This window comes from Hemitrygon akajei, chromosome 20 (genome assembly GCF_048418815.1).
Source record: "Hemitrygon akajei chromosome 20, sHemAka1.3, whole genome shotgun sequence".
Taxonomy (NCBI): Eukaryota; Metazoa; Chordata; class Chondrichthyes; order Myliobatiformes; family Dasyatidae; genus Hemitrygon; species Hemitrygon akajei.
The window spans coordinates 20,653,261-20,676,976 of record NC_133143.1 but is presented as its reverse complement, the minus strand read 5'-3'; the positions used below and the strand labels follow the sequence as shown (position 1 = coordinate 20,676,976).

General features: G+C 41.5%; 1 protein-coding gene across 7 annotated transcripts in view; it reads right to left on the bottom strand.

The window, feature by feature from the left end:
- LOC140713623 (F-actin-uncapping protein LRRC16A-like) overlaps positions 1-23,716 on the bottom strand; it is a 328,263-nt gene that overhangs the window by 140,592 nt on the left and 163,955 nt on the right. For all 7 annotated transcript variants that reach the window (XM_073023966.1, XM_073023968.1, XM_073023970.1 and 4 more), the window contains 2 exons: positions 22,730-22,833; positions 15,572-15,649 (listed from right to left, as the gene is read on the bottom strand). In XM_073023966.1, coding sequence (XP_072880067.1) covers positions 15,572-15,649; positions 22,730-22,833 — 182 coding nt within the window. The remainder of the gene's footprint in view (positions 1-15,571; positions 15,650-22,729; positions 22,834-23,716) is intronic.

The window sequence follows — 23,716 nt, the reverse complement described above, 5'->3', positions numbered from 1 at the left end:
GGAAACAGATACTCCTATCTATAAACCTCTGTCAAATCTCCCCTCAGCCTCCATCGCTCCAGTACTGATGCTAGGCTTCACTCCACACAGCATGCCCTCACCAAACAGGATGTGACCCAAAGGCAAAATCTTCCAAGGGTCAAAGTGCAGATTCAATGCCACCAGGAATTTTTTTTGCCTCTTTTGGTGTATACATAGATTTGGAGGCGTCTTGTCTGAAGGAGCAGCTTAACAATCTCCGCAGCTGTGAAGAGCTATATGCCAGTCAGTGACTGGGTTCCATTTAGCAGTATGACAAAAGGCAATCATAATGCTGGAGGCTAAATTTTAGTACCCAAGTTTCGTTTACAACCCATGTCTGCAATTGGTACAACTTACAGCTCTGCAAAACAATGAAACAGCTCAGTTGTGTCTGCCTAAAGGAAGGCAGGAGGAAGACCATCTCTGCTGCTTGCTCAGGCTGGAACACGGTTAGGAGCATTCTGGAAAACCCCCAACCTCCCCACAAAGCAGACACGCAGAGGAGGAGCAAGTCATCCACACAAGCTTCAAAAGTGCAATTTACAGTTACAGCTTTGCTTTAAATGCTAAGAATAATCTAATGGTTCCTGCAGGTACATAAGGAAGATCCAAAGTTCCAAGTTTTTAAGTGGTTAAAGAGGGGACATTGCTCGATCAAACTTAGGGGAACATGACTAGGCAAGGCAGAACATTGCTATGTATATTCTGACTAGTTACAGAGAAGGATGCAGAGAAATTTGGAATAGAGATGGTTGAGCAATTTACTCAGCAGGTCAGACAGCATCGGTAGAAATGAATAGATAGTCAACGTTTCAGGCTGAGATTCTCCTTCAGGACTGGTGAACCCAAGGACGGCTAATTTAAGTAAATGGAGAAGCTTAACGTATGAGTATTTGACAGCTTTGAACCTGTACTCAGAAGGATGAAGGGGGATCAAATTTCCAACTCCAGTGTAGTTCAAAATAAACTTATTATCAAAGTACATATATGTCACTATATACAGTCCATACATGTACATACATATATGTTACTATATACAGTCCAACCCTGACTTTCCTTTTTTTGCAGGCATTACACAGTAAATTCAAGAAACACAACAGAAAGACCACACCCAACAGGACAGACAGACAACCAACGTGCAAATGACAACACTGTGCAAATATAAAAGAGCAAAATAATAATAAATAAATAAGCAATTAATATTGAAAACTTGAGATGAAGTGGCCTTGAAAGTTAGTCCATTGGTTGTGGGAACAGTTCAGCAATGGGGAGAGCAAAGTTGAGTGAAATCATCCCTTCTGGTTCAAGAGCCTGATGGTTGAGTGGTGATAATTTTCCTGGAACCTGGTGGTATGGGCCCTGGGGCAAAGGTCTTGAAGAGTATCTTGATGTATACATCTTTGCTGTCCAGATGTTCCAGGGTTGAGTGAAGAGCCAATGAAATGGCATCTGCTGTGGACCTATTGTACCCTTTAGGCAAATTGGAGCAGATTAAAGTTGCTTCTTAGGCAGTTGATATGTTTCATCACCAACCTCAAAGAACTTCATCACAGTGAATGTTAGGATTCAGCGGAGGTCAGAAAGCAGCTTGAATGGGATTCTGGATTTTACACATAAAGGTCCCATGTATATAAAAAGCAAAAAATAAAAACCAGAAACAGTTGGGAATACCCAGTCCATCAGGCTGCAGCTGCGGAGAGGGTAACTGTTAATGTTTCAAGTTCGCAGTATACTTGCGAAAGAAGGAGCAAAGCAACGTATGGATGAAGGGAAAAAAGGATGTATTAGAGATCCATACTAGTAAGAGAGAGAAAAACATTAAATATTGGGGAAATGTGAAATACAAGACTGTAATAGCCGATTATCTGAGTCCTAATGGATGTAATGTGTAGCAGCTAAACCATAAACAAAACAATTGCCACTGCCGGCGATACTATGGATTATCGCCCTCGCTCACTCCTATAATGCCTGCTCCAAAAGTCAACGATATGCATTCGATCCTTTACTAGCAATTAGAAAACAATCTTGAAGCTATGAAACTTAAACATACCCCAGTGTAAGCTAAGCATAATTGAGCATTATTGAGTGGTCAGCAAGAGATACGACATCCACTACTAACTGCAATGAACAAAGCACGAACAAGTAATTTAAGAAACACGTAACACAGAATACAATGCAGATGGAGAACAGGTGCCTGGCTCCTACAAGTAGGCTGTGATTCATTGGGGCAATATATAACAAAATGGGTGTGGGATGGAGAATTGAAGTGAAAGGCACTGGAAGCTCTGAAACAATAAAGATGCTCCACTCATAATCTATGTTTGGTTTCACTAATGGGGAGAAGATTATATTGTGATCACCAAACATGATACAGTAAACTAATTGCATGCACATTTAATGCAAAACATTTCTTCTAGATGTAGTGCAATTCAGGCTACATTCACACTAGACCGGATAATTTTGAAAACACCGGTTTTGCGTAAAAACGATAGGCGTCCACACTATGCATTTAAAAAAATATTTCTGTCCACATTGAAACAGATATTTCGGCAAATCTCTTCCTACTGCGCATGCGCAGGACACATCTACCGAAAACAAGCAACATGTTTGGTGTTGAATCTCGCTGTGAAAGATGGTGAGTGTTTGTTCAGTTACAGACTGGAAAAACTTAAACGACTGCCAGCTGTTGGTTCTCGCACAGGAGGACTTAAAACACCGTTTTAGTGTGGACGGAGGGTAAAAACAAAGAAAAAGCTTCGGTTACAGATTTATCCAGTGTTGTGTGGATGTAGCCTCAGTGCCATTAGGGCTGAACTTATCTAGGCACTGCAGCAAATCCTTTGTCTACTTCACAGCTCACATCCTCACCTCATTCTGTATTGTCAGCTTATTTATGCACCTCACAGTCTCTGCCTTTGTCTGCATCAGCAATCTAGGTTTTAAAATAGTTCAGGGCCCAGGACAAATCACAGGCAGCAGCCTGTCAAGCTGAACAAAATTAGTTCATTCTTATTCTTTTTTCCCTCCCCTGCCCTTTAACCATCTTTTATCCATTTTATCCCCACCTCAGAGAGTAGTTACTATATAACAACCTTCTGCAAGAAAGCTTATCAAACACCTTTTTGAAAATACTGATAAGCTTCATTCAATGGGGTACTCATCTAACCGCCCATACATGCTGATGAAAATAACTCAATTTTCCTTAAAAGAACTCTATTGATAATACCTTTTTCTCAAAAACCATTTTCAATAATGGGTTGCAGCGTCTTGCCTGCAGATACAAGGAAATCAAAATTCAATGATGCCTTGCTTCCACTCCAGCGCTGTGCATTCTAAAGTGGCTGATGACAAAGTGTGAAACCTGCATTCTCTGAATGAGGAAGATGGTCTTTGAAGGGGCAGGTGGGTTAGTAGATGGGCAAGTCCATTCATTCCTCCTACCCTTTATTTCGTGCTCATGTGTGCTCCTGATAAGTGCATTCCAGGTACACAAATACCACCCCAGATGCTTTGAGAAGCTTTGGGACAGGGATCACCTAGAATCACTGGGGGTTTTCAGACAGACAGACATACTTTATTGATCCCGAGGGAAAATGGGTTTCGTTACAGTCACACCAACCAAGAATAGTGTAGAAATATATTCCACTTTAAGGCTTTAGGGACATCTTTGAACGTTTTTCCCCAACCTCTTGCCTTAATACTGCTCAGAACAGTTTCATCAGTCCTCTGTAGACATGCAAGATCAATTGAGCCCACTAAGCTTAATTAAAATCTCGATTCTGGAGATGCTACCCTGGGAGAGTAGACTAATTCTGCCAGTAGGTTTGAGGTATGTTGTCTGGAAACTGCTGGTTTCAGTTACAGGTATAGTGCACATCTCAGAGGCATACAGGGATCACTGCCAGACAGATGGGGTTGTAGCCTTGATATTTATATACCTTATCTGTTGGCCAAAGGTGTCTTTGGCTTACTGAAAGCAATTTGGAACTTCACTGCATTTGCCTTCAATGAGAGATGGCTACCAAGCTTTGGGAAACTACTCAAAATTTTCAGGGCAGATGTTATGTGTAGGACTTATTCTTTAGCTTTACTTCACTGAGCTGGTCTGTGATGGATTTCAGACACTGAATGGAAGTACACACAAATTTCACCCTGCGTTCTGTAGCCACACTTCCAGCGCCAACACAGCGTGTCCACAACTTACCAACCCTAACTCGTAGGCTTCTTGGGAACGTGGGAGGAAATTGCAGCCCCTGGAAAAAACTCATGTAGTCATGGGGACAACACACAAACTCTTTACAGACAGCAGTGGGAACTCTAGCTCACTGCTACACTACTATATTGTGACATCCAGCATTGCAGCAACATACTAAAAAGTCCTGAGGCAATGACTTAGCCTTGCTTGATACAAGTCTGGAAGACTCTACTGAAGTTAAGGCAATTTGTCACGCTGCATGAAAATGGCTGTAAATAAAGCACCTGTGATGTCCCCTGGTATGTCCTGCTTGTTACAGATTGAGAATTTGTGACAGACATTCCTTTCCACTGAACTTCAGCAGGATACTGTCTGCTCCTGAAACATTGTTCTTTTTTTGGTTGTGACTTCTTGTCGACTGATTGTGGTCTCAACTTTGGACTAGATAGTTTTGTGAGGATGGAGTAGAGAGGCTCGTATTAAATTCAGAGTCACTGGTTGAGGAGAACTTTGTGGTGCTCCTTCCAGCAACACTGACTAGGTCTGACTTTGATAAACTCCACTACTTGTTGTCACTATGTTGGATCCTTGGGCCGCAGAGGGCCTCGAGAGCACTGAAGAACGTACACGTCAGCAAGTTGTTGAACGTCCTGTGCTCCTTCCAACACCGTCAGCTCTTTAGGTCGCGGGCCTTCTGACTGAACAGAGCTGAAGAGCCATTTCTTTTCCCTTGAAAGATGGTACAGCTTCCAATGTGAGAAGCTGGTGTTTGTAGTTCATCAGGTTCTGGATCTCCTGATCATCCTTACGTTTTTTTCTCTCTCTGGTAGAGATCCAAGAGTCTTTTTGCAGGTGTTAATCATGATGGACATTAGGGCAGTCCGGATACTATAATCACTATCTCCCCGCTGCATGGTGATTTTGTCAAACTGCCTTTGTGGAACTGTCACAGAACAGCCATCTTTGCAAAATCATTCACACTTCTCTATTAGCAACATTTTATTATATTTGGTACCCTCCAGTCCTCTGGGACTAATCTATAATCTTGGGGGCTTTGGATGCCTTCACTATCTCAGCAGTCATCTCTGTCAGATATACAAGAGATTCGGCAGATGTTGGAAATCTTGAAAATACAAAACAAGCTCAGCAAGTCAGGCAGCATTTTTGGAGGGGAATAAAGAGTCAATGGTTTGGGTTGAGCCCCTTCTTCAGCACTGGAAAGGAAGGGGGCAATGAGGTGGGGGAAGGGGTGAAGTACAAGCTAGATGATGATAGGTTAGACTAGATGAAAGGGAAGGTGGGGGTGGGGCAGAGTTGGGGGAATTATGTGAGAAGGTGGGAGGTGATATGTGGAACAGGAATCTGATAGGACAATAGATCTGATAGGAATAAAGGGAAGGAAGTAGGGAACTGGAGGCAAGTTTTGAGAGCAGGGGAGGGGAAGAGAAGGAGTGAGAGACCACCAGAATGGGGAAGAACAAAAAAAGATGGGGAGGGGAATGAAGTAAGTGGTTACAGGATGGGTATGACATGACATAGGGAGGTTGGGGGGGCATACTGTTGAGTTCTACAGGGCTTTCACCACAGTGGTATTAATTGTTTTAGGGTGACAGAACAGATTGTGGGGCTATCGGGAAGTAAGAGGGGAAAAAAGTAGTTCTCATGAGATTGCTGTCCTAGGCATGATGGACTAATGGATTCCGCCTGCTTCACAAGTAGTAACAAATTGCACAGTGCCCTGTGGTTGCACACGATTTTCTGGAATGTTGAAGCAGGCAGCTGTGGCACAACGCTGATTTAAGAATCCCCACCAACAAAAGTCCTTGGGATGATGTTTATCATATTCTTCCAAAGCAAAACCCCTGGCTTTAACGAAATATACCTATGATCTATATATCTCGAGAGTCCCGGATGATCTGTTGCCTTCCTGGCACCAGGATCCGCGATATCTCGGATTGAGTTCTCAGTATTCTCAAGAGGGAGGGTGAGCAGCTGGTTGTTGTGGTCCATGTAGGGACCAATGACGTGGATAGGAAGAGTGAGGAGGTCCTGAAAAGTGAGTTTAGGGAATTAGGCACCAAATTAAAGGACAGGAACTCCAGGATAGCAATCTCAGGATTGCTACCAGTGCCACGTGCAGATGGGTTTAGAAATAGTAAGATAGCACAGATCTACACGTGGCTGAAGACATGGTGCAGGACGGAGGGCTTCAGATTTATAGATAATTGGGCAGTTTTCCAGGGAAGGTGGGACCTGTTCCGGCAGGACGGTTTACATCTGAACTGGAGGGGGACAAATATTCTTGCAGGTAGGTTTGCTAGAGAGGCTCCAGTGGATTTAAACTACATACAAGGGGGGAGGGGAACCAGAGTGTAGGAACAGATGTATGGGAGAAGGAAGAAAAAGAAGATAGTAAAGTTGTTTGCACCATTAGAGATAAACAGAGAGGAAGAGGTGGAGAATTTCTTAAATGCATTTATTTTAATGCTAGGAGCATCGTAAGAAAGGTGGATGAGCTTAGAGCATGGATTGATACCTGGAAATATGATGTTGTAGCTATTAGTGAAACATGGTTGCAGGAGGGGTGTGATTGGCAACTAAATATTCCTGGATTTTGTTGCTTCAGGTGTGATAGAATCGGAGGGACAGAGGAGGAGGTGTTGCATTGCTTGTCAGAGAAAATATTACAACGGTGCTCTGGCAGGATAGATTAGAGGGCTCATCTAGGGAGACTATTTGGGTGGAATTGAGGAATGGGAAAAGTGTAGTAACACTTATAGGGGTGTATTATAGACCACCTAATGGGGAGCGAGAACTGGAGGAGCAAATTTGTAAGGAGATAGCAGATATTTGTAGTAAGCACAGGGTTGTGATTGTGGGAGATTTTAATTTTCCACACATAGACTGGGAAGCCCATACTGGTCATGTTTGACAAATCTTTTTGAATTTTTTGAAGAGGTTACAAGGAAAGTTGACGAGGGTAAAGCAGTGGATGTTGTCTATATGGACTTCAGTAAGGCCTTTGACAAGGTTCCGTACGGAAGGTTAATTAGGAAGGTTCAATCGGTAGGTATTAATATTGAAGTAGTAAAATGGATTCAACAGTGGCTGGATGGGAGATGCCAGAGAGTAGTGGTGGATAACTGTTTGTCAGGTTGGAGGCCGGTGACTAGTGGTGTGCCTCAGGGATCTGTACTGGGTCCAACATTGTTTGTCATATACATTAATGATCTGGATGACGAGGTGGTAAATTGGATTAGTAAGTATGCAGATAATACTAAGACAGGTGGCGTTGTGGATAATGAAGTAGATTTTCAAAGCTTGCAGAGAGATTTAGGCCAGTTAGAAGAGTGGGCTGAAAGATGGTAGATGGAGTTTAATGCTGATAAGTGTGAGGTGCTACATTTTGGTATGAATAATCCAAATAGAACATACATGGTAAATGGTAGGGCATTGAAGAATGCAGTAGAACAGAGTGATCTAGGAATAATGGTGCATAGATCCCTGAAGGTGGAATCTCATGTGGATAGGGTGGTGAAGAAAGCTTTTGGTATGCTGGACTTTATAAATCAGAGCATTGAGTATAGGAGTTGGGATGTAATGCTAAAATTGTACAAGGCATTGGTAAGGACAAATTTGGAGTATTGTGTACAGTTCTGGTCACCGAACTATAGGAAAGCTATCAACAAAATAGAGAGAGTACAGAGGAGATTTACTAGAATGTTACCTGGGTTTCAGCACCTAAGTTACAGAGAAAGGTTGAACAAGTTAGGTCTTTATTCTTTGGAGCGTAGAAGGTTAAGGGGGGACGACAGAGGTATTTAAAATTATGAGGGGGATAGATAGAGTTGACGTGGATAGGCTTTTTCCATTGAGAGTAGGGGAGATTCAAACAAAAGGACATGAGTTGAGAGTTAAGGGGCAAAAGTTTAGAGATAACATGAGGGGGAATTTCTTTACTCAGAGAGTGGTAGCTGTGTGGAACGAGCTTCCAGTAGAAGTGGTAGAGGCAGGTTTGATATTGTCATTTAAAGTAAAATTGGATAGGTATATAGACAGGAAAGGAATGGAGGATTATGGGCTGAGTGCAGGTCGGTGGGACTGGGTGAGAGTAAGCATTCGGCACGGACTAGAAGGGCCGAGATGGCCTGTTTCTGTGCTGTAATTGTTATATGGTTATCATGTCATAGAAGGTGGCCTCTGGTTCAGCAATCCAGCACTGGACCTCACAAAGTGCAATTCTTTTCCTCTATTTGCAGGCCTTTCCTCCTTATTCTCTGACAATTTCTTCCAGGATTTATCCAATTCCTTTTTAAAAGCCACTAGTGATTGGGCAATAGTTGAACTTACATGCCTTTGGACAGGGAGACTCGTGAATCGGAAAACAGGTTTCCCTCATTTCCTGCTACAATTATTCCATCTATTAAAAATGAAGGCAGTCACAAAGTGCATGATTAATGCCTCAGTTAATTCATTCTGCCACATTATAATTTCTCTTGTCATTGTGTCAATTTGCTAATCTCTTCTCTATTACCTAGTTAATGGAAGCTCTTACAATATTTATATATTTCTTGCTAATTTACTCAGAATTTTTAATATATATTTCTTGCTGATTTATTCAATCTTTCATCCTTTTCAGAATCAGGTTTAATATCATGGGCATATGTCATGAAATTTGTTAAATCTGCAGCAGCGGTACATGATAAATATGAAAAATAACTGAATTACAGAAACATATGTATATTAATTAAGTTAAAATAAGAAGTGCAAAAAAAAGGAATAAATTTTTTTAAAAAGTAGTGAGGTAGAGTTTGTGGGTTCAATGTCCATTTAGAAATTGGATGGCAGAGGGGAAGAAGCCATTCCTGAATCGCAGAGTATGCACCTTGAGGCTCTGTAAAAATCTGTTAAAAAAAAATGGCAACAGTACAGGCATCTTCTTTCAATATAATTCAATCTTTATGCTCCTTAGTTAGCTAGAAAAGTGGAGATAAAAGAGACTGTAGTTGCTGGAATCTGAAGTAATGAGCAATCTACAAAATCTCACTCAGCGGGACGAGCAGCATCCGTGAGGGAAAGGAACAGTCACTATTTCAGGTTGAAATCCTGCATCAGGACAGGACTGCCAAAGTTTTAGCTTTTCTCACAAACTTTATTTATCAAAGAAATTTTAAAGTATTTCTGAAAATGTTCATCCATCATCAGCCAATTTGTTTGTCTAATTCTACAATCTACCTCAGACACAAACCAGCAAAACTTGTTTTAAATGCAAGACTATATTCTAAACTATTTTTCCAACTGCTTCTAAATTCTATCATGATTGCTGAGTCAATGCAGGCTCATTAGTAGTTTAAAAATGTAATTGGATAAATCCTGGAAGTAAAAAAGGAATCTGGGAAAAGAACACACAAAGTGTGGAAAGCAGATTGCTCATTGTAAGACTGGTGGGCCTTGACCACCTTCTATGCCACAACTTAGAATGAATATATGAACAATTTAAAACACTACTTCTACCATTGGAAAAACACAGTAAACAACACCTCTGTGGGTTTTGTTGGTGCATATTCTTTAACCAGCTTCAAGCTGCAAACGTCCACATTCTGGAAACCTGTCTAAAATTGTTGTGGATTGTAGATCCCTTACTGCCTCTGTGGAAGTTGCAGTAAGGAAAGGGTTAAGGGTAATGCCAAGGATAGCCTAGGACAGTTGTAGTCAAGTGAGATCTCTGAAGTGAGAATGCCAGAGACACCTCTGCTTACTACAGATGAGATAGGCTAAGGTGATTGCAGCAGTGAACACACAAACCAGATGAGTCAGGCCTCTGCAGTATGACTTTCCCAGAAAGGCCTTCCTAAAACATAGTGTCCCTTTACACAATAGGGGGTGCTGAGACAAACGAGATAGGAATAATTGAAGACAGTGAAACGTACCCAACAGCTAAAGGACATTGCTTTACTAACTTCAAAATACCATCAGTTGTCAGATTGAAGTTTCGATTGACTTTTAACACCTCTATTGTGAATGACGATTGATCTTGCAAGTATGGAATTCAAACCTAGACAATCTACAATAATCAATATCTGTAACTGATAAACTAAAACTGTGTAAAAATAGCAGTTTTCTGTTCAGACTCCAGAACAGTGTTGAAAGATTGGAGCGACTGGGCTTGTATACACTGGAATTTAGAAGGATGAGAGGGGATCTGATTGAAACATATAAGATTATTAAGGGATTGGACACGCTGGAGGCAGGAAGCATGTTCCTGCTGATGGGTGAGTCCAGAAATAGAGGCCACAGTTTAAGAATAAGGGGTAGGCCATTTAGAACAGAGATGCGGAAAAACTTTTTCACCCAGAGAATGGTGGATATGTGGAATGCTCTGCCCCAGAAGGCAGTGGAGGCCAAGTCTCTGGATGCATTCAAGAGAGAGTTGGATAGAGCTCTTATAGATAGCGGGGTCAAGGGGTATGGGGAGAGGGCAGGAACGGGGTACTGACTGTGTATGATGATCACAGTGAATGGCGGTGCTGGCTAGAAGGGCCGAATGGCCTACTCCTGCACCTATTGTCTATTGTGATGGGCGTTGCTCCTGGTGCACAAGTAAAATAAAAAGAATACTTAAGCATGTGTGTGAACTGGACCCAGTTATTTTAGTTATTTTATTTTATCAGTGACAACACCTCTGCTGACCGTCAAATACATATGAAAGAGGGGAACATTGATTCCTGTTGCGTGCTGTGGATAACACTTGCAAGCTGTCATATTATGCAGCAAAATCCTCACATCAAGATATTGGATCATTATAATCATCTAATAGATATTAAATTCCAGTAACAATAAATTCAGCCAATCAGTTCATTAACAAAATACCAATTTACAAAGTGGTTTGATGCCTCAAGTCTTATCACCAGTTTAAAGTTGATAAAACAGATGGTTCAGCAAATTTTCATTGCCAGCGTGATCACTACAGACTGCTGGCAATAGTGACTAACTGGCACTCAACACAGAAAGAACAGCATATACGATTCAATATAATTATAAACATAGATTAATGGGATTTGACACCAAGAATACAGGAGTAGAAATTTAAATCAAGTGAAGTTTTCTTTATCTAGCTCTAAGTGAGATAAATAATCTCACAACAGGAATTCCTTGATTTACAAAGAGTCGCCTTTCTGAAAAGTGATTTATTAAGCAAAACCTTGGAACTGTGCAGTGGCTATTTTGGTACCGTGTATCCATACTTATGTGGGGAGAGTGACATGCTATTCAGAACAGTGAGAAATTTGATGGCACAGAAGTGTTAATGTTGTTATAGCAAAGACCTGTAAATAGCATATCTGCAAAAGTAGAATTAATTTATCATTCCCTTGTGGAGATTGCATCTGAAAATGTTGCTCTTTGATCGTGTAATTTGCTTAGGTACAAATCAGGATTGTTACTCAGATGTCATGAGTTGGTCCACAGGGAGAAAGCTGTTATTTAGCAACGGTTGCTGATCCGTTATAACTGATCTGAGTATTTGGTGCCATTAGACACACAAAACAGAAAATTGCCACATTCCCAAAAAACTTCATTTGACATTCATAATTAAAAAATGCTTCCAGCAACGGCCAGGTCTAGCACTCGGATAAATAAACAAAAGCAGCACAGAGCCGGCTCGCTTGAGCTGGAACATTGGTTATTCCAAATATACAGCACTGTCAGCCTCAAAAGAAGCTAGAACTATAGCCAAGGATGCAGAAAGTTAAGCCAATTAGAAAGTCAGTATCTATTTTTAGAACAAACCTCATCAACAAATCCAATTTAATTATTTGAGAAATTTATTAGAGTACTAGAAAAGAGAATTTCCATGGATGTAGTTGATGTGGACTTCTAGAAGGCATGTAACAAGGGCCAAACAAAAGATACCTGGCCAAAGTTAAAGCCAATGGAATTTACCCCTTGTACACAAGAGGTCCATTCAAGACTACCCCTGTGGAACTAGCAACCACCTTATGAGCAGCTCCTCTATCATGGAACCAAAACATTCTGGTCCTATGTGTGCACAGACAAACTCTGGAAGCTCTAGACATAGTCAAGGATTTCCGTCCTTGAAGATGATCCTGGTTCACATCCTGAACAAAGCGAAATTGATACTTCCTGGTCATTTCAATGCCAGGATGGGAAGGGACACATCCCTTGGGCAAGACATAATTGGCAAGAAATACATTAGGATGCCCAAATTCATCAGGGTCCTTCTCGTAACAATGTGTTTGGAGCATGTTTTTTCCCCATTACAAAGCTGTTGGCCAATTAGAGAAAAGGGTATGAGAAGTTCAAGATTTACACAAATCTCCATGTCCACCAAGCAGCAGTGATCAATGCCCTCACTTGCACTATCTGTAGCAGGCACGTCAAGGGTAACATTCTCTGTAAAATCCTCCAGATTCATTAGAAAGACCTGGCCAAGTCAATATTCCCAGCACTGAGGCTGCAGTTACATCAGTCAGATGCACTGGGTTGGCCACATTGGTCACAAGCCCAACACTGGGATAGACACCCTATGCCAACTTTGTCATGGGAGGAGTTTAGCAGGTAGACACAGAAAAAGATTCAAGGATGTTCTCAGTGGACCTGTACAAATTGCTTGTCCACCTGCCCATATGTGTAAGTTTGTGCTCCCCACATTAGTCTCATTAGCCACCTCAGAACTCAGGACATTAGTGACATTACTAAGCAGGGTGAACTGTAGGTAGTGAGCTCAGTAGATATTTACCAGCATTTCAAAGGAGAGATTACAGTAACTAGGTGTGTACATGCAGAAATATAAATGGTTAAAAGAAAGATCAATTTGATGGAGATTAATAGGATTCAGAGGAAATTGATCACAGAGCGAGAATTTTGTTTTGTTGTTGGGGAGCCTGGGCTAGGCTGGGAGAAGTCAGCACACATCTGCTCATACCGTGGGTTGTGGAATTGTAGCTCTCTCACCCACGAAAAGCAGATGTTCCATTAATAATTTAGAATCAGAGATGGCTAGATTTTTGCTGTCCAGGGGTATTATGGGCGCTAACATTGTCTATATGCTGTGGATTTAAAATTCAGAACAAAGAGGAGACGGCAGTGAGATACATGGACACATACACACACAGGGCAGACTGCACACACACACAAGTTTGGGGAGAAAAACCTTTACAGTAGTAGAATTAAAGTTAATATGAGAAAACAGCATTTTGATTGACAGTGAGTTAGTTCCCTTTTCTTTACAGATGGGGGATTAAAAATGTATCATTACTGCAAGGACCAGACAATCAAATCCATCTGTCTTTATAATGACGAATACAGTAGATTTTTGTTCTAGATAATCTGACAGAAGGGATCTCCTGCCTTTTTATAGAACTTGACCTATTTTTCTGTAAAACAGAAAAAACAATGAATGAGACAAAGTGCTCCATACTTTTCACAAACTGGGAAGAATTTGCTTGAATAATGAATGGCCAACTTAGAGCTCATGGAATCAGAGAATGCGGGAACAGGCTCTACTGCCTAGCCAGTCCACGTCGGCCAAAAGTATTTTTCTCCTCAAATAAAATCCAATATATTATACCAACAACCTTCTAAAATAATTTAATTTGGAATTGATTTTGCTCATTCTTCATTAGCATAGTCGTGGTTCCGTGACTCCACATATTAAGCAGGTTGAATTAAAGTTTCCTGTTCATACAAGCACAATTTCCCCACAGTATTGACAGAGCTGCTCGCCCATTCAATTTTTCACTTACATAAATGAATGATACAAGATCTCCACTGACGTGATACAGTAAAAAGCAAGTGGCTATGGATAGTACAGTAAGTGTAGTGATGTTGTGGCTAGGTGATTGAACTAGGAGCCAGAGTTTATTAAGCCACACTTGTTCGAAACCAACAATGGAAGCTGAGGAATTTAAACTCAAATAGTTAAATAAAAATGGAATTAACTAAATCACTGTAATAGTAATATAAACCATGAAGCCTCAGGATTGTTCTAGAGTCATAGAAATGTACAGCACAGAAACAGGCCCTTCAGCCCATCTAGCCCATACTGAACTATTTAATCTGCTTACTCCCATTGATCTGCACTGGGACCATAGCGCTCCACACTCCTACCGACAATGCACCTATTCAAGTTTCTCAAACATTGAAATCGAGCTTGCATACATCACTTGCTCTGGCAGCTCGTCCCACACTGTCACGACCATTTGAGTGAAGAAGCTTCCCCCCCATGTTCCCCTTAAATTTTTCACCTTTCACCATTAACCCTATAACCTCCAGTTGTAGTCCCACCCAGCCTCAGTGGAAAAAGCCTGCCTGCATTTACTCTATCTATACCCCTCATAATTTTCTATACCTCTATCAAATCACCCTTCAATCTTCTATGTTCCAAGGAATAAGATCCTAACGATTTAAAACTTTCCTTATGACTCAGGTCCTTCAGTCCTGGTAGCATCCTTGTAAATTTTCGGTGCACTCTTTCAACCTGATTTACATCTTTCCTGTACACAGGTGAACAAAACTGCACACAAAAATCCCATCAGTTGGAAATCTGCCAACCTTCGCTGGGTCTGACCTGCTGTATACCTGACCCCAGACTCATCAATGCAGCTGACTCCTAGCTGCCTAACTTCAGAACCAATTGAAGTCTAACACCAATTGCAACATCCACATCCCCACAGCAATTTAAAGAAAAGCTTGTTCACTCTAAATTTGCCACAGTAACAAAGGCAGCACCAGTGTTTGCTTTGGTACTTGGTATAACTGTTAGAAAGTTATGCTACTTCCAAAGGTGCAGTTAAATCCAGAAGTCTTGTTAGCAACACGTTGCCCCTCCACAGCTGCAGTGCTTCAGACTTTGCAGATACAACCAACAAAAAAGTGATCTTACAAATACTTAATACATTATTTTTGCTTTAAAACAAATATAAATGTTAAAACTTTTTAAAGTGTTGATTAGACCGTCCTGACATTTATGATAGAACTGGTTCTAAAAATATCCTCTTTAATATATGCAGAATGACACATAATCAGAATTACAGAAGCTATACTCTATGGACTTACAATGCTAATTTTACTTTCAAGACTTATGATTTTCAGCATTGTTACATCCTGATGCGTGCTGGAAAAGCTCTTCAATCAATCAGCAATCTGGATGATATAATTCCTGATTCCAAACAGATGATGAAAAAGCCAAGACTGAGAAATCCACACTGTGCTGAATGTAATCCTTGAAGGCAGGTTCACTGGAGGTGAGCAAAACCTCAGAAGTCATTGCTTGGAAAACCCCAGTCTTTGCTTTCAGACATATCAATACTAAGCAGAAGAAATGCAGGTACGTACCATATCTAATGCACAGTCTGTGTTTGACAAATCAAGATGAACAAGAGCATTTGGCTGAGACAGGAAATTGTATAGATTCTGTAAAAGGACAAAGAAAATAAAACTGAATAATTTTTACTTTTACAATTGTTACTTAAATACGTGCATCATGGAAAAGTTTTGTTTTATTTCTTGTTCTTAAGTCAAAGTAAACTGAAGGGAAATTCAATTTTAAAGCCAAGGTGCCAGCTCTGACAACACCCTAGTGGATTCAGGTTACACTTACAACGAGGTCTTTCTCACCTTTCTCAGGTATATCATTGTTCATGACTATTATCTACAATCTGAAAAATGCTTGTAATTTGCCCTTTATCTTGATAAATCAGAGTTTGAAATAAATCTCCTCCCTCTATTTGGGGCATAGGTAGATTGTTCAAATAACTCTCACATGAAGTTTTTGGATAGCACTTACGAAGAAAGCACAGCAACGCCTCTACTTCCTTTGAAGTCTGCAAAGATTCAGCATGAGATCTAAAACTTTGACGAACTTCTATAGATGTGTAGTAAAGAGTATATTGACTGGTTACATCACAGCCTGGTATGAAAACACCAATGCCCTTGAATGGAAGATGCTACAAAAGGTAGTGGATATGGCCCAGTCCATCATGGGTAAAGCTCTTCCCACCATTGAGCACATCCACACAGGAAGGCAGTATCCATCATCAGGGACCCCACACCAACGTCATGCTCTCTTCTCAATGCCACCACCAGATTCAGGAATAGTTATTACCGCTGTGCTATCAGGCTCTTGAACAAGAGGAAATAACTTGACACCCCATCAGTGAAATGTTCCCACAACCTATGGACTCACTTTCAAGGACTCCATCTCATGCTCTTGCTATTATTTATTATTATTATTATTATTATTATTATTATTTCTTTCTTTTTGTATCTGCACAGTTTGTTGTTTTTCACACACTGGTTGAGTGTCCAAGTTGGTGCAGTCTTTCATTGATTGTATTACGCTTATTACTCTGTTCTGGATTTATTGAGTATGCCCCAAGAAAATGAATCTCAGGGTTGTATATGGTGACATAGATGAACTTAGATAATAAATTTACCTTGAACTTTGAAATACAAGTTAAATAGATAAATATAAATAACTAATTACAACTAGATTTTTAAAAATTATAAACTTCAATTGCACATATCAAACATTTCCAATACTAATTGTACTCAACTGTACCATTTGAATAGAAGACATGAGTTGAGATGTTCAGTAGCTGTAGCAGAGACTCTTAGTGTCTGTTTGCAACAGTGACAGACTGATGGTTAACCGGAAGAATTTTCTGTCATTTGAACAGGCTTGAAATAGGACTATTTTTTTCTCCCCACAGCATGCAACAAGTACCATTCTAATCCAGAAGATGCCCAGGATGAACATATGCATCTGAATTGATTTATCACACACAAAAAAAATCAAACTACCCTGTCTCACAGGATTACTATTGCAATAATTCACATGTCAATTCGCATACTTACAAAAGAGCAAAATCATTAACAACCATTTATATTCATTAGCCATTATTTTGTGTCAAATGGACTGCCATGTGCAAATAAACACGTATTGAAAAAGCACATGTACCAGAACCAACCAAACTAAGCCCAGTAGCACCAATACTACTCTAGTTTTGGTTCTTCCTTTAACTGTTCCAGAGTATTGCTAACTACTACTTTGTCACCATTGCTACTTCAATTTATTAACTGCAAACAGAATTTAACACCATCATTCTCACAATCCTGATTGAGAAGTTACAGAACCTGGACCTCTGAACCACCCTCTGCAATTGGATTCTTGATTCCTAACCAGAAAAGCACAATCTGTGCGGTTTGGTGATAATATCTCCTCCTTGCTGATGATCAACTCTGGTGTACCTCAGGGGTGTGTGCTCAGCCTGCTGCTCTACTCTCTCTATACCCATGACTGTGTGGCTAGGCACAGCTCAAATACCTTCTATAAATTTGCTGATGATACAACCATTGTTGGTAGACTCTCAAATGGAGACAAGAGGGTGTGCAGGAGAGAGATATGCCAACTAGTGGAGTAGTTTCGCAGCAACAACCTTGCACTCAACATCAGTAAGATGAAAGAGCTGATAGTGGATTTCAGGAAGGGCAAGATGAAGGAACACATACCAATCCTCATAGAGGGATCAGAAGTGGAGAGAGTGAGCAGTTTCAAGTTCCTGGGTGTCAAGATCTCTGAGGACCTAACCTGGTCCCAACATATTCATGTAGTTATAAAGAAGGCAAGACAGCGACTATACTTCATTAGGAGTTTGAAGAGATTTGGTATGTCAACAAATACACTCAAAAACTTCTACAGATGCACCATTGAGAGTATTCTGACAGGCCGCATCACTGTCTGGTATGGAGGGGCTACTGCACAGGACCGAAAGAAGCCACAGAGGGTTGTAAATCTAGTTGGCTCCATCTTGGGTACTAGTCTAGAAAGTACCCAGGACATCTTCAAGGAGCGGTGTCTCAGAAAGGCAACGTCCATTAATAAGGATCTCCAGCACTCAGGGCATGCCCTTTTCTCACTGTTATCATCAAGTAGGAGGTACAGAAGCCTGAAGACACACACTCAGCGATTCAGGAACAGCTTCTTCCCCTCTGCCATCCATTTCCTAAATGGGCATTGAACCTGTGAACACTACCTCACTTTTTTAATATACAATTATTTCTGTTTTTCACACAACTTTAATCTATTCAATATACGTATACTGTACAGTAAATTGATTTAATTATTTTTTTCCTTCTTCTTCTATATTATCTATTGCATTGAACTGCTGCTGCTAAATTAACAAATTTCACGACATATGCTGGTGATAATAAACCTGATTCTGATTCTGAATGTATTTTTTAGTGGAATCTGATTATACTTGTACGTTCACTGTTTCTTGCTACACAGATATTTAAATTATTTTCAGTTTCTTTTTCCTTTTAAAATAACTACAGTTAGCACTCTATAAATTAGAAAATTTACTGTTCTAAATAATTGGCTTGAATGTACTGTACTTTGAGAATTAATTGATATTAATATTCCTGAGCCTTTTGGATGATGACAAAATTAAATTCCCCCATTATAAAACCAATTTCCTCGCACTTCCCAAAGCTCCAACAGTAGGGAAGATTAGTCATCTAAGCAAGAAAGAGCAGACAGAGTAGCGGTGCATTCCTGCTTTTGACACGATTTTGGAAATGGGGATGGACTGGGGCAGAGAGAAAGATGGTTGAGTTACCCACAGTCTGCTGCTAGTCTTTAAGGCCATGAGCAGGGTGGGTGGTGGTAGTATGGGTTTGCTTGGCAAGTCACAATGAGCCAGAATTCCAAGATGATAATACCTGGACAGGTACATGGATAGGAAAGATTCAGGGGAATTAAGGACCAAATGGAACCAACTTAGATGAGAATCTTGGTTGGATTGAACCATTTGGGCCAAAGTGTCTTTTACCATGCTATACCATGATTCTAATTCTGAGGTGGGGTTTGAAGGAGACCAGCAATGAGGCAAGGGGCAGATAGAAAGTTAATTTAATTGTCTGACCACGGAACTGGTCAAATTGCCCAGTTATGCTGCCCTGAAGCAGACCTCACCTGCTATGTAAGTGAATGGTCTGCAAGAGATCCAGTACCATCGATGGACAGATATACCTAATTGAGTCCATCCCATGGACAGAGAACCCAGAGTGAACTCAGAATGTCGCAGGTACTGCTATGTAAATACCTGAATCGGGTTTGGAATTCAGGTTTTTGTTTAAATGCTGTTGCAAAATACACAAAATAGTATTGTTTTGCAGAAAAGGTTCTTGCTCTTGCATTTCTGACCATGTCCCTTCACCCTTCTTGTGCCATTCGTATCTGAGCCCAAGTTCCAAAACATTTTCACTGGGTGAAGTTGTGGCAAATGCCAAGTTGTTAACCTTCCCCCTCACTGCAAACACTTCTATCCGCATTATAAATGTTCATACCTATATATACAACAATAAGGTATCACAAATAGCACCTACCAGGTTTTGCACAGCACTAACAGCCTCCATTGACTGCTCATGAAAAACTAGCTAAATCACTTTTTACATAAACATGTCTCCCATAGTTTCTCTTGTGAACGTGACTTTTGCTAAGTTTTGAAGAAATAACCAATTTACAACAATTTGCATGTTAATCAGTCAATGGGAGCAACAAATTTTTTAAATAGTTCTATTCATTAATATTGACAGGAAATTATTAATGTTTCTTAATAATTTGAAATGCTGATCAATAATTAATTCAATGCCTACTGCAGAACTATCTGACAAGTCTTTCAATGGAGGCAAGATCTAATTATGTTTTGGCAACAACTTGGAAGATGATTGCAGATAAGCTCTTGGTTGATTAACAGACTACTGACTCTTCCATGCTCAGCGGGGAAAATAGGAGAAAGCTACCTGCCGGGTAGTTTATTTTATATTTGGTCTCTCAGCTTTATACCAGCCAGGGCCAACTCATGTACACCACAAGAGATAGGAGCAGAATTCGTACATCTGGACCAGCAAGTTTGCTCTGCCAAGCATGGTTGTTTTTTTTTACAGCTTCATTCTTCCGTCATCTCCCCATAACACTTAATCCTCTTACCAACCAAGAATCTATCTATCTCTGCCTCAAATTACTTGGCTTCTGTAGCCCTCTGTGGCAAAAATAAAATCACCGATTTACCATGCTTAGGATGAAGAAATTCCACATCACAGTTCTAAAGGGATGGCCCCTTATTGTGAGCCTACGACTTCAAGCTCCCCTACTGTGTGAACACCTGCGTACATCCACTTGATCTGGGCCTTTCAGGATCCAGTGGGTTTCAAAGAGATCCCCTTCATGTTTCTGAACTCCAGTCAGCAAATGTAACGTGATCCTGTTCATCTGAATGGCACTGACCTGTATTCGGAAGCTAAGTGCAGGGAGCCTCTTTCTCATTTATTAATAATACTTTAATTAACAGTTAATTAGAAAAAATAACTCATGTTTTGAGTTATTTAAATCTATTTCAAATGTTTTTAAGTGTGATTATTTGAGGTGACTAGAAGCAGCCCAAAGCTCAATAGATTATCTAGGTATGGAGCACAAGAACATCTTATGGGACCACAAAAAGTCACTACGTCCACGGGGATCAGAAAGGGGTAAAGGTGAGGCATGGGGTCGAGTAAGATTGAGCCTATGAGTTTTGTGATGTTGAAAGTCTACAAGGCAAAATGATATTGAACATGGATTGATACCAACAAATCCAGTCCCATCATCGATTCTTTAAACACCCCAGTCTGCCTGTTATTATCCTCAGGGTGACTTTATCCACTTCTCCCTCTAACCTGCACCAATAACAATGCCACAATTAACAAATCCTTGCATGAAGAGTTAAGCGTACTGCCCTGAATGTGTTTATTGAAGATTATAAAAAATGTAAATTTAAACTTGTCTCAATAAAGGGGAGAGGGAGAGGGGGGAGAGAGAGAGGGGGGGAGAGAGGGGAGAGAGAGAGGGGAGAGAGAGAGGGGGGAGAGAGAGGGGGGAGAGAGAGGGGGGAGAGAGAGGGGGGAGAGAGAGGGGGGAGAGAGAGGGGGAGAGAGAGGGGGGAGAGAGGGGGGAGAGAGAGGGGGGAGAGGGGGGAGAGAGAGGGGGGAGAGAGAGGGGGGAGAGAGAGGGGGAGAGAGAGGGGGGAGAGAGAGGGGGGAGAGAGAGGGGGGAGAGAGAGGGGGGAGAGAGAGGGGGAGAGAGAGGGGGGAGAGAGAGGGGGAGAGAGAGGGGGAGAGAGAGGGGGAGAGAGAGGGGGAGAGAGAGGGGGAGAGAGAGGGGGAGAGAGAGGGGGGAGAGAGAGGGGGGGAGAGAGAGGGGGGAGAGAGAGGGGGGAGAGAGAGGGGGGAGAGAGAGGGGGGAGAGAGAGGGGGGAGAGAGAGGGGGGAGAGAGAGGGGGGAGAGAGGGGGGGGGAGAGAGGGGGGGGAGAGAGGGGGGGAGAGAGGGGGGGAGAGAGGGGGGGAGAGAGGGGGGGAGAGAGGGGGGGAGAGAGGGGGGGAGAGAGGGGGGGAGAGAGGGGGGAGAGGGGAGAGAGAGAGTGTGTGTGAGTGTGTGTGTGTGGTGTGTGTGTGTGTGTGTGTGTGTGTGTGTGTGTGTGTGTGTGTGTGTGTGTGTGTGTGTGTGTGTGTGTGTGTGTGTGTGTGTGTGTGTGTGTGTGTGTGTGTGTGTGTAAACACCTAAAAGACTGCACACCTTTGCAAGCCCCATTTATACAGGCAACAATTCCCCTGTAAAGAATGCTGAGGTGATTTGCCACTCCAGTCCCTGCAAGCAGAGATGCACACACATAAAAGTCTGTGGGCTAGCCCAAGCATGAAACACAACCAACACAGCCTATTCATTGCTGCCCACAAAAGTTGGGTCAGGGCATATTTTGTACCAGAATTAAGGCAATCTTTCTAAATCCTCTAATACAGCATTAAAAATCTTTTTCTGATCTATAACTCCACTCAAAAGATTTAGTCTTTGAAGCCTCTGCATTATCCTGGATGAAAATTGATACCCACACCCTATTTCTGCCTATTTTTCATGCCACCGCTCCTGATTTTACAATTGTCAGGAATATTTAAATTTGATTTTCATCCTCGGGTCAAATAACCTCTTGATACTCATCCAGGTGAGTCATAACATTGCAAATTTAAACACTCTTTTATTCCAACTCCTTGCTATTCTGGTCTAATTCCATCATACATGGACATTCATAGCTGATGTTGGTATTAAAACAACATACCAGTGAAGAAAAAAAATCATGAAAAAATTACATGGGAATCAGTCAGCAAGACATCTGCACTGAGCCTGAGAACAACACCCACCAAACGATAAAGGAGATATGGCTGCAGCAAAATACCACCATTCAAGCTCCTTCCAAGTGGCACACCGTCATGACTTGTCCGTTCTTCGTCAATAGGTCAAATCCTGACATTCCCCATCCAGCAAGAGCGCAGGCGTTCAATGGATTGTAATGGTCCAGGAGGGCAACAATCCTTCCAGGACAATGGATGGGACATGAATTCTGTGCCTGGCAACAATACCCACACCACAAGAATGAAGAAGGAATTAAAGTCCAACCTACCGATAGGTCATCTCCTCGGAGGAAGTTCCCTGAGAGGTCAAGGTGTGTGAGAGAGTTAGAAATTTGTTGGTTGGCACTCAGTGATTGGGCAAGGCTGTTCACCCCTGTAATTGTGCAGAGTGTACAGAATAAACAGTTGTTCACATTTTCTTTGTGCATACAGAAGTACATTGAAAATAAAATAGTAAAGCACCTCAGGCTCACAGTGTTATGCTGACCTTTTAACCTATTCCAACATCAATCCAACGCTTCCCTCCTGTATAGTCTTCCATTTTTATTTCCTCTATGTGCTTATCTCAGTCTGAGAAATCTCCCGAATTTACACACCTCTACCACCAAACACTTACCGCTCCCCGTATGAAAAAACTTACCTCTGACATCCCCTTACACTTTCTTCCAATGATCTTAAAATTATGTCCTCTCGTACCAAACTACTTTCCCCACTCTATCTTTTATATGGTTAAAGGCAGATAATCTTTTCGTTGAAACACCAGAGATTCTGCAGATGCTGGAAATCCAGAGCATAGAATACAAAATGCTGGAGGACCTCAGCAGACCAGATAGCATCTACAGAAAGGAATGAACAATTGACATTCCGGGCTGAGACCCTTCATCGGGATTGGAAAGGAAGGGGGAAGAAGCCAGAATAAGGAGGAGAGGAGTACAAACTGGCACGTGATAGGTGAAGACAGGTGGGTAGGGAAGGGGAACAGAATGAAGTGAAAAGCTGGGAGGTGACTGGTGGAAAAGCTAAGAGCTGAAGAAGGAGGAAACTGATAGAAGAGGATAGTGTACCGTGGGAAAAAGGGAAGGAGGCAGGGCACCAGGGGCAGATGATAGGCAGGTAAGGAGAATAGAAGAGGTAAGAGGAGAACTGGAGTGGAGAATGAAAGAAGAGGGAAAGGGGAGGGGGTTAAATAAGCAGATGTTAGAGAGATAGATGTTCATGCCGTCTGGTTGAAGGCTACCCAGACAAAATTTGAGCAG